Source organism: Podarcis raffonei, chromosome 16 (genome assembly GCF_027172205.1).
Source record: "Podarcis raffonei isolate rPodRaf1 chromosome 16, rPodRaf1.pri, whole genome shotgun sequence".
In the NCBI taxonomy this organism is placed as follows: domain Eukaryota; kingdom Metazoa; phylum Chordata; class Lepidosauria; order Squamata; family Lacertidae; genus Podarcis; species Podarcis raffonei.
The window spans coordinates 21648080-21665280 of record NC_070617.1 but is presented as its reverse complement, the minus strand read 5'-3'; the positions used below and the strand labels follow the sequence as shown (position 1 = coordinate 21665280).

Genomic DNA, 17201 nt, shown 5'->3' with positions numbered 1-17201 from the left:
CCACATTTGGAATACTGTATGTACATGTCTAGTTATCTCCTGCTCCATCTGGTACGCAGGCTGAGACCCTACCTGCCTGCAAACTGTCTCTCCTGAGTGGTGCATGCTCTAGTTGTCTCCCGCTTGGACTACTGCAATGCGCTCTATGTGGGGCTAACTTTGAAGGTGACCCAGAAACTACAACTAATCAGAATGCAGCAGCTAGACTGGTGACTTGGAGTGGCTGCCAGGACCATATAACACCAGTCTTGAAAGACCTGCATTGGCTTCCAATACGTTTCCAAGCACAATTAAAAGTGTTGGTGCTGACCTTTAAATCCCTAAACAGCCTTGGCCCTGTATACCTGAAGGAGCGTCTTCACCCCCATTGTTCAGCCCGGACACTGAGGTCCAGCTCTGAGGGCCTTCTGGTGGTTCCCTCCCTGTGAGAAGTGAAGTTACAAGGAACCAGGCAGAGGGCCTTCTCGGTAGTGGCGCCCGCCCTGTGGAACACCCTCCCATCAGATGTCAAGGAAATAAACAACTACCGGTATGTGACTTTTAGAAGACATCTGAAGGCAGCCCTGCTTAGGGAAGTTTTTAATGTTTGATGATTTATCGTGTTTTTAATATTCTGTTGGGAGCCGTCCAGAGTGGCTGGGGAAACCCAGCCAGATGGGCAGAGTTTAAGTAATATTAATAATAATATAATAATAAGTAATATTGGAGAGGCAAAAAGAAAGAAAAAATACCCAAATATAAGCCGCTCCCTTCCTCGCTGCTCCTGGCTGGCTGCATACTGGGGGGGGGAGTCACGCTGCGTTGCCGGCAGCTTTTTCCCTTCCTCACTCTCTGCTTTCCTGGCCTTAGGGAAGAGGACAGGGGACTACGCATGGGGCAGGCGAAGCTTTGCCGCTTTCCTGGCGCTGTTTGCCCTGCGCTCCTGGCTGCATACTATAAGGTCGCAAATATAAGCCACACAGTCAGAATTTGGGGGGAAAGTGAGGCTTATATTCAGGCCAATACAGTACAGTGGTACCTCAGGTTACAGACGCTTCAGGTTACAGATTCTGCTAACCCAGAAATAGTACCTCGGGTTAAGAACTTTACCTCAGGATGAGAACAGAAATCGCACAGTGGCAGCAGTGGGAGGCCCCATTAGCTAAAGTGGTACCTCAGGTTAAGAACAGTTTCAGGTTAAGAATGGACCTCCAGAACAAATTAAGTTCTTAACCCGAGGTACCACTGTATTACAGTTCTGGTCGCCTCGCCTCAAAACGGATATTGCAGAGTTGGAAAAGGTTTGGAAAAGGGCAACCAAAGCAATTGAGGGATGGAAAGACTCCTGAATGAGGAAAGGTGCAGCATTTGGGGGACTTTTTAATTTAGAGATAAGGCAAGCAAGCAGTGACATGGCAGAGGCTTATAAAATTAAGCGTTGCGTGGGTGGGTAGGGAATAGATAGAGAAAAGCACTTCTCCCTCTCTCATAACACTAGAACTTGTGGACGTCCAACGAAGCTGAATGTTGGAAGGTTCGGGACAGATAAAAGAAAGTCTTTCTGCATAGTTAAACTATGGAACTGGCTCCCACAAATGGCAATGATGCCCACCAACTTTGTTGTTGTTGTTGTTTAGTCGTTTAGTCATGTCCGACTCTTCGTGACCCCATGGACCAGAGCACGCCAGGCACTCCTGCCTTCCACTGCCTCCCGCAGTTTAGTCAAACTCATGCTGGTAGCTTCGAGAACACTATCTTGAGCTTGTTTGGAGGTTCTAGCAGGGGAGCGCAGCTAATGTATACCCTTGACCGAAGAACGGTACACTCCTTCTATCTGGGATGGTCGTCCTCTTCCACTGAGCGCGCAGCTTCGGGAGGGACGCACATGGAGTGGTGAGGGAGGAAGGGGACACCCGCCTAGCCAGCCAGATCAGCTGAATTGACCCTGGCGATCAATGGGGTGACAGATGTCGCAGCCAGATCGCCCTCAAATCCGCTTCGAGAACACTATCCAACCATCTCATCCTCTGTCGTCCCCTTCTCCTTGTGCCCTCCATCTTTCCCAACATCAGGGTCGTTTCCAGGGAATCTTCTCTTCTCATGAGGTGGCCAAAGTATTGGAGCCTCAGCTTCAGGATCTGTCCTTCCAGTGAGCACTCAGGGCTGATTTCCTTCAGAATGGAGAGGTTTGATCTTCTTGCAGTCCATGGGACTCTCAAGAGTCTCCTCCAGCACCAGAATTCAAAAGCATCAATTCTTCGGCGATCAGCCTTCTTTATGGTCCAGCTCTTACTTCCATACATCACTACTGGGAAGACCATAGCTTTAACTATACGGACCTTTGTTGGCAAGGTGATGTCTCTGCTTTTTAAGATGCTGTCTAGTTTGTCATTTCTCCCAAGAAGCAGGCGTCTTTTAATTTTGTGGCTGCTGTCACCATCTGCAGTGATCATGGAGCCCAAGAAAGTAAAATCTCTCACTGCCTCCATTTCTTCCCCTTCTATTTGCCAGGACAGGATTAAAAAAGGATTAGACAAATGCCTGGGGGAGAGGCCTATCAATGGCTACTACTCATCCACAGTTGGGTACAGTCACTATGCTTCTAAATACCAGTTCTGGAAACCGCAGGAGGGGAGAAGGCTCTTGTATTCAAATCCTGCTTATGGGCTTTCCACAGGCAATTGGTTGGCCACTGTAAGAACAGGATGCTGGACTAGATGGGCCATTGCCCTGATCCAGCAGCCTCTTCTGATATTCTTATGCTGGATCTGAAGCTGAAGCCTTAAATGCTTAATTCTGCCATCACCTCTGGTGTTTTCTCATCTCTGGAAGTTTCCATTCCTGCAGTTTTTCTTTGTTTTTAAATTCAGCGCAAGTCACCCAGAAGCTAGAGAGCTACAAATCGGGGAAATGCAAAATGCCCCTCTCTTCCCAGCCTCGCTGCCACATGCATGGCTGAGTTCTCACCGGCTGCCATCGCAGCGCAACATATCATTATGGCCAACCTCTCCGCCCCCTCTATTATTTATAGATTAATATCAGCCTGGATTGTAACTTGATAACTAATAATAGTAACTTAATTCAGCCTCCTGAACTCCAAGGGGTTAGGCAAGATCGCTGCTCAAAAAGAGGATTGTAGCTTAGAAATTAATATCCAACTAAGGCCTACTCAGAGTAGACCCACTGGAAACAATGGACTGAAGTGAGCTGAGTTCATTATCCTCAATGCGCCTTCTCTGAATAAGATGAATGTTGGATATACAACCCAATACAGTAGTACCTCGGGTTAAGAACTTAATTCGTTCCGGAGGTTCCCTTCTTAACCTGAAACTGTTCTTAACCTGAAGCACCACTTTAGCTAATGAGGTCTCCTGCTGCCGCCGCGCCACCGGAGCACGATTTCTGTTCTCATCCTGAAGCAAAGTTCTTAACGCGAGGTACTATTTCTGGGTTAGCGGAGTCTGTAACCTGAAGCGTATGTAACCTAAAGCTTAAGTAACCCGAGGTACCACTGCAATACTATGAATACATATTTGCAACAACCCTGTAATGTTAACTTTTGTTATTATTTCCCCATATTGAAAGGAGGGGCTGAGGCTGAGAGGGGCATCTTGCCCCAGGATCCCAGCAGGCTTGTGATAGTTGCAAGATTTGAACCAGGGACTCCCTGCATTGGCAGTGCTGTCTCTTAGCCACTACAATAGAACATCTCAAGTGTCTGGCTGTTCTAGGGAGCTGGTGCCATTTAAATGGTTGGTCCTTTAAAGCAGGATTGGGAAACCCAATTTGCCCCCTCTCTTGTTGAGAGCTGCATTCCCTCAGTGGTATTCTGTTAGAGCAGGGGTAGGCAACCTAAGGCCTGGGGGGGCCTTCTGAATCCGGTCCGCAGACAGTCCGGGAATCAGAGTGTTTTTACATGAGTAGAATGTGTGCTTTTATTTAAAATGCATCTCTGGGTTATTTGTGGAGCATAGGAATTTGTTCATTCCCCCCAAAAAATATAGTCTGGCCCCCCACAAGTTCTGAGGGACAGTGGACCGGCCCTCTGCTGAAAAAGTTTGCTGACCCTTGTGTTAGGGGAATGCAGACCCACAGTGAATGGGACGGTGGCCACAGGTGACCAGAGCCAAAAGTGGACAGGACTGCTACTTCTTTCTTTCTTTCTTTCTTTCTTTCTTTCTTTCTTTCTTTCTTTCTTTCTTTCTTTCTCTCTCTCTCTCTCTCTCTCTCTCTCTCACCCATTCTGTCTCTTTGACACCCCGCTTCTCCCTCTCTCTCTCTCTCTCTCTCTCTCTCTGTGACACCCCTTTCATTCTGTTCTTCTCTTTCTCTCTCTCCCTGTCCCAAGAGTAGCCAACTCTTAGGGGCCAAGGTCCCTTCAGTGCCGGATTTACGTATAAGCTAAACAAACTATAGCTTAGGGCCCCACTCTCTTGGAGGCCCCAAAAAAATTTAAAAGGGAAAAAAACTGGATGTACATTTCCAAAATATAAGATAAAAAAACAAATAAAATAAAACCTACATACAGCAACCGTGTTTTGTGTTGTGTAGGCTCCTATGATGTAAGTAATGGGCCCCGCCTGCTAGCCTGCTCCCTAAAATATCACTGGTTTGTTCATTCCTATATATAGGGTGCCTACATTCTGCATGGACTGGACCTTCAGTACCTTAGGGCCTCATCAAACCTAAATCCGGCCCTGGGTCCCTTTGCCCACCCCACCCCCGGTAAAATATTTGAAGGTGCTGCCCCCACCCCAAAGTGGATAGGCATTGCCATTCAAATGGTGTGTACACGTTGTGTCGTGTGATCAGTTATGCGGGGCAGTGCTTACCTGGGACCCCCCCCCCCAAATATTTTATTCCAGTTGGCACTCCTGCCTCTCTCCATCTCTTTCTGACACCCCTTTTCTCTCTCTCTTCCCCTTTCTTTCTCCACTTCGCCTACTGCCCAGTAAGAGCCCTGCTGAATCAGGCCAAATGGGGGGCTCCATCTAATTCAGTATCCTGTTCTCTCAGTGGCCAACCAGACCCCGCCCCGCCCAGGGGAAGCCCACAAGCAACAGCCACCATCCCTGCTGGCAGCTCTCAGCAACTGCTCTACAGAGGCTTCCTGCAGGTTACCAGAGCCCTGAGCCAGTGTGTGTCGAACAGGCAGGGGCCTTTTGAAATTCACCGGAGGGCCGCATGTTGCCGATCCCTGCTTTGAAGAGGAACCCTTTGTTCCCTCCTCCCCTGAAATCTTGTTAGCTAGCCTCTGAAGCAAGCAGCTCAAGGAGATGTCACTACATCCATGGAAACAGCAAAATGCCAAGAGCCCGGCTTACAGCAGTTTTCTACTTAGCTAGCTGGCTTGGGAAAACGCAAGAGAGAGAGAGAGAGAGAGAGAGAGAGAGAGAGAGAGAGAGAGAGAGAGAGATTGTGTGTGTCTGCACACAAGCCCTGTTTCGCACCGCCTGCCCCCCCCCCCAAGATCTGGGTTCAGATCCTGTCCTTAAAAACAGAACTACTTTAAAAACAACTCACATGCTGAGACTGATATAGTCACATTCGGAACACACATTTAAAGCACATGGCTTTCCCTCCAAAATCCTAGGAACTGTAGTTTATTTGTATTATTTTAGTTTTAAACACATCATTAAAAGCAGTCCTGTGGTATATTTTAGCTTGATGTCTTGTTTATTGTATTTGCAAATCTTATTTATTATTAAAAAGATTTTTATATACACCACTTGACGATGGTAAAACCTCTAAGGGTTTTATGAGAAATATTAAAATTATCAATAAAAAAAATCCCAGTTGAAAACATTTAAAGAGAAGTAAAATGAACAGTCGTTGACTTGTCAATATCTGTATGTCTGGATAGTCTTTGCCTAAACGAAAAGGTTTTAAGCGGGCTCTGAAAAAAGGTGCAGCAAAGACACCTGCTTGGTGTCAAGAGGCAGAGAGTTCCAAAGTATAGCTGCTGCCACACTCAGAGATCAATCAATGAGTATCATGTGGCATCTGGAACTGTGCCAGTTTTGCAGATGCAAACCGTCTAGTGGATGCATATGGGGAAGGTGCTCCTCCAAGTATGCTGGTCCCAATCCATTTACTGCCCCACTTCCGCCGGGGCAACAATTCCCTTTGTCCTCAACAAACTGCTAACGGTTTGTACATAAAGCAAAGCCAAACCATAGGTAAAGGTAAAGGGACCCCTGACCATTAGGTCCAGTCGTGGCCGACTCTGGGGTTGCAGCGCTCATCTCGCTTTATTGGCCGAGGGAGCTGGCGTACAGCTTCCGGGTCATGTGGCCAGCATGACTAAGCTGCTTCTGGCAAACCAGAGCAGCGCACGGAAACACCATTTACCTTCCCGCCAGAGTGGTACCTATTTATCTACTTGTACTTTGACGTGCTTTCGAACTGCTAGGTTGGCAGGAGCAGGGACCGAGCAACGGGAGCTCACCCCATCACGGGGATTCGAACCGCCAACCTTCTGATCGGCGTCAAAAAAAAAAAAAGCCAAACCATAGTTTCACACAAATGAGCAAACACTCCTGCTGCCCTGCTTGCTATTGTACCCAAAGCTAAGCCATGGTGTGTCTTAGAGTTACATCAAAACCCATATTTGTGCCCTGAAAGACGGGTTCGAGATGCATTTGATAAAGAGATAATAACTCAGAGGTACACTTTCCCTGAACGTGGAGGTTCTGTTATCTTGATTAACAGCTGCTGAGAAGCCTCTTTGCTTTGCAAACAGAAGGTCCCAGGTTCTGTCCTTGGCATCTCCAGGTAAAGAGTCCTGCCTGAAACCCTGGAAAGCAGCTGCCAGCCAGTGCAGACAACGCTGATCTAGATGAACCAACAGTCCAGTTCAGTATAAAACAGCTTCCTGTGGTCCTATATCACAGAGGCAAAAAAGGCTAAGCCTGCAACCCTGTACACACTTACTTGGGAGTAAGTCCCACTGATGTCCATGGGGCTTACTTCTTAGTAGACACATAACATGCCTCTGGACAGGGATAGACTAGCTACTGTTGTCTATGCTCTGGTAACTTCAAGGTTAGATTACTGCAATGCGTTATAGGTAGGGCTGCCTCTGAAGATGCTTTGGAAACTTCAGCTAGTGCAGAATTCAGCGGCCAGGCTGCTCACCAGAGCAGGACGGTTTGAGCATATTACACCAATCCTGGTCTGACTGCACTGGTTACCAATTAGTTTCCGGGCCCAATTCAAAGTGCTGGTTTTGACCTATAAAGCCTTAAAAAACTCAGGACCGCAATATCTCAAGGACCACCTCTTTCCATATGAACCGACCTGGACCCTGAGATCATCTACCAAGGCCCTCCTTCATGTGCCTCCTCCTTGAGAGGTCTGAAGGGTGGCAACACAAGGACAGGGCCTTCTCTGCAGTGGCTCCCCGTCTGTGGAATGCTCTCCCCAAGGAAGTTTGCCTGGTGCCTTCATTACACACCTTTATGTTGTGATCTTTTTTGTGAACCGCTCTGAGACCTCCGGGTATAGGGCAGTATATAAACTCTAATAATAATAATAATAATAATAATAATAATAATAATAATAATTACTCAAGCGTTGGTCTCCATGTGTTCAACAGGGCATGGTAAACAGACACAGGATTGACCCTTTGGTAACCACACTTTGGTGGCAACAGGGAACCTGCCAAGCAGCGTTTGAATCTGTGCTGAAGCTGGCATAGAAGAATAGACTTGTAGAGTGTTGGAAGGGTTCCCCAAGGGTCATCTAGTCCAACCCCCTGCAATGCAGGATTGCTGGGAAGCTGCCAAAGCCGCTCCACTTCACACCCGTAAAAGTACAGAATTGAGGAAAGGTTGTGGCTCAGAGGGAGGGCAAACTGTTTTGCATGCAAGAATGTCCCAGGTTCAATCCCGGCATGTCCAGCTCAAGCTGGGAGAAGCTCCCTGTATGAAATCCTGAAGAGCTGCTGCCAGTCAGTGTAGACAATATTGAGCTAGATGGACCATAGTGACAGCTGCCAACCTGGGATGGCTTCCAAAGGGGATTAGACAAATTCATAAGGTCTATCAGTTGCCTTGTATGACATCCGACCTTTGGTCCATCTAGCCCAGAATTGTCAGCACTGACTGGCAGTAGCTTTCCAGGGTTTCAGATAAGGAGTCTGTCCCAGCCTTACCTGGATATGCCAGGGTAGGCTGTGGCTCTTCCCTAGAGACATAGGAACACAGAAAGTTGCCTTATGCCGAGGAAGACCTCTGGTCCATCTAGCTCAGCATTACCTACACTGACTGGCAGCAGCGCTCCAGAGGTTCACGCAGGAATTTTCTCCCAGCCCTACCTGGGAGATTGGGGATTGAACCCGGGACCTTGTGCATGCAAAGCAGATTCTTTAACCACTCAGGTAAGCCACCTCCCCTGTCACAGGAGGCTTTCTTATACTGATCCAAATCTCTGGTCCAACTAGTTCAATGCTGTCTGCACTGACTGGAAGCGTCTCTTGTGATTTCTGAACAGGGTTTTCTCCCAGTGCTACCCAGAGGTGCCAGGAATTGAACTTGGGACGTTCAGCATGCAAGGCAGATACCACTGAATGACAACATCTTCCTCTTGCCATATTGCAGTCCTTAACTAGTTTTGCTTTTACTATTCTTGCCCCAGTAACTTTTGTTAAAGCTTATAAACATCGTAAGCAAAAAAAATTAAGCTTCCTATAGTCACTCATCTAACTTCTAATGGTAGAGTTGACATGAAGGAACATTGTGTTTGAATATGGTTTGTTTTGGGGGTGGAAACTATCTATGGTACTTTAATAATAAACTAAATCCCACCAGTTATGTGTTATTGTTATTGTGGTTTCTGCACTTTTGGAAATGTATTAACTTATTTTGCAAGATTTATATACCGTTTGAGGGTAAAGAAGCAGTTTAGGGGAAGAAAAAAACAGTAAGATTATCAGCATGAGCGTACAGTATGTCTGTATGGAACAATTGCAGATTTGCAGAGGAAAATATCCTTTTGAATTATATACCCAAGACGTGGAATCTAACAAAGGGACAATTTGAATGGATTCTTACTATGGCAAAAAGACTGATATTGATGAACTGGAAAAATAAAAATCCATCTTCAGTGGATTGAAGATAAGTACAAACTCTCTACACATAAACAAGTTGTGTACAAACGTAGATTTGCCATGGACAAATTTAACAATATTTGAAATTCGTTTTTATAAACACCGCATTAGATTAAGGTCTGATTAACTACAACTCCCTTTTTTTGTAATGTACACAACATCTTTTTTCTGTTTTGTTTGGGTATTATTTCTTGTTTCTTCTTTTTTGTGTCTTACTCTGTGCCCTTGTAAGTTTGTACTTTTTATTTCTCAATAAAGAATATGAAAAAGATTATCGGCATTAAAAAATAGTTTAAAACAACTATTTTAAACATTATTTTTTAAAAAAATAAATTAAAAGCACACCCAAACTCAGAGCAACCTCCTTAATATATACCTTATATACAGAATCGAACCCATCGGTCCATCTAAGTCAGGACTACACTGACTGGCAGCCGTTTCAGGCAGGGGACACTTCATGGAGATGCCATTGGGACCTTCTGCAAGCCAAGCAGATGTTCCACCCCTGAGCTAAGGCACTTCCCTTAAGACATAGCAACGCAGAAAGCTGCCTTTTGCTGAATGAGACCCTTGGTCCATTTAGCTCAGCACTACCTACACTGACTGGCAGCGACTCTCCACAGTTTCAGGCAGGGACTCCCTCCCAGCCCTAGCCTGGAGATGTCTCGAATTGAACTTGGAGCCTTTTGCACGCAGAGCAGCAGTCGCTCTGTCAGTATCAGCAGGATGGACGAAAGCCACCGACAGGACAGCTCAGCCGCGTGGTGCTGATGATGACAAAGTTGCAGGTTCGATTCCCGTCAGGGGCACCTGGTTATATTCTTGCATTTCAACTGAGGACCCTCAGGGTCCTTCCAACTTTACGAGGCTATGACGTTCCTCGGTTTTCTGAGGGACAGGAGGCTGAAGAGGGTCCGCGCTCGCATCACGCCTGCTGGATCCCCCGGAAGCCCTCCGCTCCCTCCTGTATCGAGGAGATACAGGAGAGAGACCTTCGCTGTGACCCAGCAGCAGGGCTCGTCTTACGCTCCCGGGCGGTCGCCACCTGCCTCCCCGCGCCCACGCAGTGAGCAAGAACAGAAGGAACTCCCCACTCCCAGCCACCACCCACTCAGCCTTCTGGAGTCGTGGGGATCGGGGACCACAGACGGGGGGACGACGGGGGGGGAGGGGGCGATGGCCAGGAAAAAGCTGCCCACTGAAGTGAGCTTGCCAACACCTCCACCCCGCCCGAAAAATAAACGGGAGTTTGCCCCGGGAGTGCTGCCGTCGGGGGGGCAAGACAGCCGCGGCCCTACAAGACAACCAGTGCCCTCCAGCAGCCGGTCATGGAATCATAGAAGGGATCACCAAGGATCCTCTAGTCCAACCCCCTGCAGTGCAGGTCCAAAAGAGGCGCTTGCTAGCCCTGCCGCCTTCTAGGACCGTCGAGGTTGGGTGGGGAGGGAGAAGAGCCAGGCGACGGCAAAAAAAACCCCACTGTGGGGGAAAACAAAAAGAGGCGCCGTCTAGTCGGGTCCGCGCTGTGGAGAGGAACTCGGCTTCGGACGGCAGGGGGGGGCGTCCGGAGGGGTTTGGCGGGGAAAGGAGGGGGTTTCGACGGCGCGGGCCGGCACTCACACGTCCTTGGCCGGCAGGTCCCTTCCCTCCACCACGCGGAAGTGCAGCGACGTGTTCTTGGCCATGCCGAGGCCGGCGGAGGCGCGCTGGCGGCGGCCGCTGCAGCAGCGCTCACCGACGGTCCGCGGGCTGCATGGAGCGCCGATCCTCGACGGCCGTCCAGCAGCAGCAGCCGCGCCGCGCCTGCCTTTGATCCCTCCCGGATTGCAAGGCGAAGGGGCTTTCTCCAGTCAGCAGGAAAGCCGCCTCCTCCTCCTCCTCCTCCAGAAGCCAGCCAGCCAGGCAAGACGGGAGAGAGAGGCAGGCAGGCTGGGGAACCGGTCCGGCCAGGTGGCGATCTCCTTCTCCGCGGAGTTCAGCAGGCGAGAGCGCCCGCCTGTCGAGCTGGCTGCCTTCGCTCGCCTTGTTAAATGCCAGGCGCTCCTCGGCTGCCTGGGCTGCGGCTACAGGTGGCCGGGCGGAAGAGTGTGAAGCTGGCCCGCCTCCTAGAGGCCGAAAAGGGAAGCGGCGGAGCTCCGTTCCGTTGGTTGTTGGGGGTGGGGGGCGTTTGTTCCTTTGCTTTTAATAATACCAATAATACGCCTGCTTCTTGGGAGAAAAACAATGACAAACCTAGACAGCATCTTAAAAAGCAGAGACATCACCTTGCCAACAAAGGTCCCTATAGTTAAAGCTATGGTTTTCCCAGTAGTGATGTATGGAAGTGACAGCTGGACCATAAAGAAGGCTGATCGCCGAAGAATTGATGCTTTTGAATTATGGTGCTGGAGGAGACTCTTGAGAGTCCCATGGAATGCAAGAAGATCAAACGCATCCATTCTTAAGGAAATCAGCCCTGAGGGCTCACTGGAAGGACAGATCGTAAAGCTGAGGCTCCAGTACTTTGGCCACCTCATGAGAAGAGAAGACTCCCTGGAAAAGACCCTGATGTTGGGAAAGATGGAGGGCACAAGGAGAAGGGGACGACAGAGGACGAGATGGTTGGACAGTGTTCTCAAAGCTACCAGCATGAGTTTGACCAAACTGCGGGAGGCAGTAGAAGACAGGAGTGCCTGGCGTGCTCTGGTCCACGGGGTCACAAAGAGCCGGACAGGACTAAACGACTAAACAACAACAACAGGTCACCATCTGCTTTTATGGAATTGGAGCGGCTTATGGTTGCAGGTTAAACAACCAGCCCAAGAGCAAAAAGCTGGAGGAGATCAGCAGCAACTTCATTTTCTTTATGTTTGTGTTGAAGATTCGAAGCCCACCTTTTGATCGCGCCATCTCCACAGCAGCTTACAGTGGATTAAAACAAGGCGAGGATAAAACACGAAGCAATTAAGCCTGGCATGCTCTGGTCCAGGGGGTCACAAAGAATCGGACACGACTAAACAACTAACTAAGAAGAAGAAGAAGAAGAAGAAGAAGAAGAAGAAGAAGAAGAAGAAGAAGAAGCAGCAGCAAAGTTCTCTGGAGTGTTAAGAAACTGCCCTGCTGGATCTGATCTCCCAGCCCCAGTGTTCTGCTTCCAGCAAGGGATAGCCAGATGCCCCCAGCCATGGACTAGGGCTGGCGTGAAAGCAAAACACAGAAAAATCGAAAACACCTTCATGTTTGTTTTTTAAAAGGCAGGGCTCAGGCATCCCACCAACCCCCAACCAAAAGAGGCCAGATTAGAAGCCAAACGACAGAAAAGAAACAGTTTTGCTTGGTGCTTAAAGATAAGTGATGATGGCGCCAGACATGCCTCCCTGAAAATAGCGTTCCTCAAGAAGGGGGCCACCACTGAAAAGGCCTTTGAGTCGCTGTCCTGTGGATCCTTCCATACAGTGTTATTTTTCTAGAAAAAGAGGTGCTGGAACTCATGGTGAATGCCTTCCCTGCTCTCTTATAATGGCAATGGCGCACACCTGAGAGATGCCGGAACTAAGTTCCAGCTGGAAAAACTCCCTGCTCCCATTATAGAAGATGTTCACAAAGCCTTCAGAAAATGATCACAGGGTCCAAGTTAGAGGCTGCTGCTGTAATGTGTCGCCAGAGGGGCTGCCCTTGAAAAGCTAGATCTGAACAGTTATGAGGAACTATGTGCCGCAGACCAGTCAGGGTATTAGAAACTGCACTGGCTACCAGTTTGTTTCGAAGCTTGGTTCAAGGTGCTGGTTGTGGCCTTTAAAGCCCACAGGGAAAACCTGTGCTTCTCCATATGTTGTTGGACTACAACTCCCATCATCCCCTGACCATTGACCATGGTGGCTGGGGCTGATGGGAGCTGGAGTCCAATAACATCTGAAGGGGGGCAGGCTCCCCATCCCTGTTCAGCTAAGCATCCTGGACCTGGACATAGGGTCAGAAGTATGTCAGCAATAGAAAACAAACACCGGTGTCAGTGAATTTACCTTTAATTCAAAGAAACCAAAACAGTGCAAGCCCAGTGATGACAGCAACTCTTCCCTGTAGGTCTTGCCCCAATGAGGCAGTTGCAGTTCCCCTCCTAGCAGTCTAAGGCTCCTTTTTCTTGTCTCTCTTTGCTCCCTGGCTTCTTCAGCAGCCTGCCTCATCTCTGTTTCTTGGCCCCCGTCCTCTCCTGTCTCTGATCCTAGACTGCTCTCTTCCCCAGCATCTACCTGCTCACTAAACCCTGTCGCCTCTTCAACTTCTGACATCTCCTCCTTCCCGTCTGCTCCTTCTTCACCCTCTGATCACTAATAGTCATTCCACCAGCACTCCCCAGGCTCTGAGCCTCCTTCCCCTGGGGGTTCCTCAGCAGGTGACCCCCACCACTCTCGTGCATCCAGCCAGTCCGTGAAAAATCGGTTTTCCAATGACTTCTGCCAACAGATATTCAGTGTTCTGGGTTTGCTAAGAATTCTCAATGCTCACTAGGCTGCTTTGGGGGCAGTGTCCCCTTGGTTTGGTTTTCCCCTAACGTTTTGTATGGCTGTTGCACTAGTGCAAGGGCAAAAGGAATGGTGTTGCAATAGCACTAGATTTCATTTTGCAACAATATTCCTCTTGCCTTTGCGCTAGTACAACAGCCATGCAAAACGTTAGGGGAAAACCTAACCAGTGGAAGTGTGTTGCACAACCAGTTATGCAACAGGGAATATCTAGGAGACAGCAATCTGATGTGTAACCACGCACAAGAGCCATGTTCTTCTTCTGCCTTCTCTTGCACAAGCAATTATCCTAGTCTAGTGCAACTAGTACACCATTAACAGACTTAAACTTAGTGGTATGTTGCATTCCTTTGATTATTAGTATTATTATGAATAGATGAGGTCTATGCATGAGGTTAAACCATAGAGCCTAGGACTTGCCGATCAAAAGGTCGGCGGTTTGAATCCCCGTGACGGGGTGAGCTCCCGTTGCTCGGTCCTTGCTCCTGCCAACCTAGCAGTTTGAAAACCTGCTCTGGTTCGCCAGAAGCAGCTTAGTCATGCTGGCCACATGACCCGGAAGCTGTACGCCGGCTCCCTCGGCCAATAAAGCAAGATGACCGCCGCAACCCCAGAGTCAGTCACGACTGGACCTAATGGTCAGGGGTCCCTTTACCTTTTATGCATGAGGTCTAATGGACTGCTAATTGTGGTATTTTCTCCTATAGCTGTTGTTCTCTTGACTTATATCAGAGCTGGCGAATCCCAGGTGTAGGGATTGGCGAATCCCAGGTGTAGCCAAATGCAGCCCTCCAGGGACTCTAAGAGCCATGTCTCCCCACAAGCCACACCCCTCCCCAGTCCTCCTCTGCAATCTGGAGTGCTATTGTCTGGCTGGACTCTGGAATGTCTCCTGGAACTGTGAAAATGGCTTTTGCTTCCCTAGATGAAGGATGGAGAGATGGTGTGTGTGTGTGTGTGTGTGTGTGAGTGTGAACCTCTGTCTTTTGTGTGGCTGGTTCCAGCTGGCTCCAGAAAGGCATTATGTCTGAAGGACCGCTCCATTTGTAGAGCATGAGTCTCTTAATCTCAAGGTTGAGGGTGCAAGCTCCACTTTGGGTGAAAGATTCCTGCATTGCAGGGGGTTGGACTAAATGACCTTCGGGGTCCCCTTCCAACTCTACAATTCTATGATTCTATGCCTGTGGCTCGGTTCCTGCCAGACCTGGCATGCGGCCACCAAACCATAGCTGTCAAGTGTCCCTTATTTGGCGGGACAGTCCCTTATCCCAGTGCCATGTCCCGCTGCTGTCCCTTATTGATGAGGCTTCATTTGGCTGCTGGCTGGGCTTTCTGCCTTTGGCTCAGAGGGGCTCAGAAGTCGAACATACCTGTGCCCGGAAAATCCCTTATTTTGGCTGCTGATCCCTTATTTTTGAGGCTGCCGGTCCCTTATTTTCAACTCTGTAAGTTGACAGCTATGCCCCAAACAGTTGCCCATGGGGGGGAAATGTGACCCTTGTGCTGACTTCCACAAAACCATTTTGCTACAAAAAGAAGACGTGAAGAGTTAAATTGCCCTTGCTTCCCTTCCAACTCTGCGTTTGGCCCTGTGATCTTTTGCAGGAGGAGGAATTGAAAGGACAAACATCCTGTTTTCTTCCTGGGCCCCGGAATCCATTTCTCACTCATCATTAGTGGCATTCTTAATTGCAGTGCGTGGGTGAGAAACTTTAGAAGACGCACTCAGGCTTGAGACTTGTGTCTAACAGGAGACTTATTAATTTCTGACACGATCCAGCCAGCCTGGATCTCTCGGCTGGGTTTCTCTCCCAATTATCTCTGCTTTCAAAAGTCTGGTGCGAAAAATATTTTGATTATTATTTTGGATTTGATTTGATTTAAAAAAAATCACCCTACCTGAAGTGGGAGTAGGCCAGATAATAGCAACCTGCCATTTCAAATTATTTTAAGTTACTTAATGAATGTATTGATCACACCACTAGAATGATAAAAAAAGGACACGTTTACCATTACAATAAGCAAATCATTCTAATCTAAGCCTTATATTGAGTCAGACCCATGGTTCATCTAGCTCAGTATTGTCTACACAGACTGGCAGTAGCTCTCCAAAGGTTTTCAGACACTTCCCCAGCCTAACTGGAAATACTGGGGATCGAACTTGCAACTTGAACCTCAACTTCTGCATGCAAAGCGGATGCTCTGACCACTGAGCCACAGCCGTTCCTCTACATTCTGAGCTATAAACATTTTGCATGCTTTACATTTCCCTAACGAGTCCCATTGCCAACAAAGGTCCGTATAGTAAAAGCTATGGTTTTCCCAGTAGTGATGTATGGAAGTGAGAGCTGGACCATAAAGAAGGCTGATTGCCGAAGAATTGATGCTTTTGAATTATGGTGCTGGAGGAGACTCTTGAGAGTCCCATGGACTGCAAGAAGATCAAACCTCTCCATTCTTAAGGAAATCAACCCTGAGTGCTCACTGGAAGGACAGATCCTGAAGCTGAGGCTCCAATACTTTGGCCACCTCATGAGAAGAGAAGACTCCCTGGAAAAGACCCTGATGTTGGGAAAGATGGAGGGCACAAGGAGAAGGGGACGACAAAGGATGAGATGGTTGGATGGTGTTTTTGAAGCTACCAGCATGAGTTTGATCAAACTGCGGGAGGCAATGGAGGACAGAAGTGCCTGGCGTGCTCTGGACCATGGGGTCACGAAGAGTCGGACACGACTAAACAACTAAACAACAACAAACGAGTCCCAAAGGAATCCGAGGAGCTTCATTTTGGTGTGTGTCAATTTTAAAGCGCCCCCCCCCCGCCCCCGAATCCTGAGAACCGTAGTTTTCAAGAGTGCTGGGAAGGATAGCTCTGCGAGGGATAAACTACAGTTCCCATGATTCTTTGGAGGGTGTGTGTGTGCTTTTCGTGAACAGTGTGTATTTAGCATCCAGAATTCCCTCTAGTTGTTTGTTTTATTTCACCAGATTTATACACCGCTGCATTGGGGGTGGGGACGGACCTCAAAGCCGTTTACAAATGCTACCAAGCTACAACTCCCATCACCCCTAGCTATTGGCCACACTTGATGGGGCTAATGGGAGCTGTAGTTCTGCAGACCAAAAGGCCATCCACCCCTGTTCTAGAGCGAAACAGCGGTTCTCAACCTGTCTGTCCCCAGATGTTGTTGGACTACAACTCCCATCATCCCTGAGCCCTGGCCTTGCTAGCTAGGGGTGATGGGAGTTGTAGTTCAACAACATCTGGGGACACACAGGTTGAGAAAGGCTGTGTTAGAATGAAGCCAGTTTGGGCAGCGGTGCAGGAAAAAAACACTCCGCATTTATAATAGAAAAATAAATGAATAGATGAATAGATGTTTAAAAAGTGTAATGCATAATGGGGGTGGGGGGGGAGAGACTGCGAGAAAGGCGCGCCTTCTTTCGCTATTCAGCTATTTTACTATGTTGCACAAGCGAGGGGGGGGGGAAAGACTTCCACGCGCAGCTCAGCTCTGGCGGACGCGTCGCCATGGCAACAGAACGTTGTGCTGGCCGTCTCCTTAGCAACGGGCAGCTGGGTCTCGCGCTGCTCCGGCAATCAAAAAAAA

The 17201-nt window shown here is 48.5% G+C and overlaps 1 protein-coding gene across 2 annotated transcripts in view; it reads right to left on the bottom strand.

The window, feature by feature from the left end:
• RASAL1 (RAS protein activator like 1) overlaps positions 1-11162 on the bottom strand; it is a 72035-nt gene extending 60873 nt beyond the window's left edge. For both annotated transcript variants that reach the window (XM_053369825.1, XM_053369826.1), the window contains exon 1: positions 10709-11162. In XM_053369825.1, coding sequence (XP_053225800.1) covers positions 10709-10773 — 65 coding nt within the window. In that variant the 5' untranslated portion in view covers positions 10774-11162. The remainder of the gene's footprint in view (positions 1-10708) is intronic.
• Positions 11163-17201: the final 6039 nt, after the last annotated feature.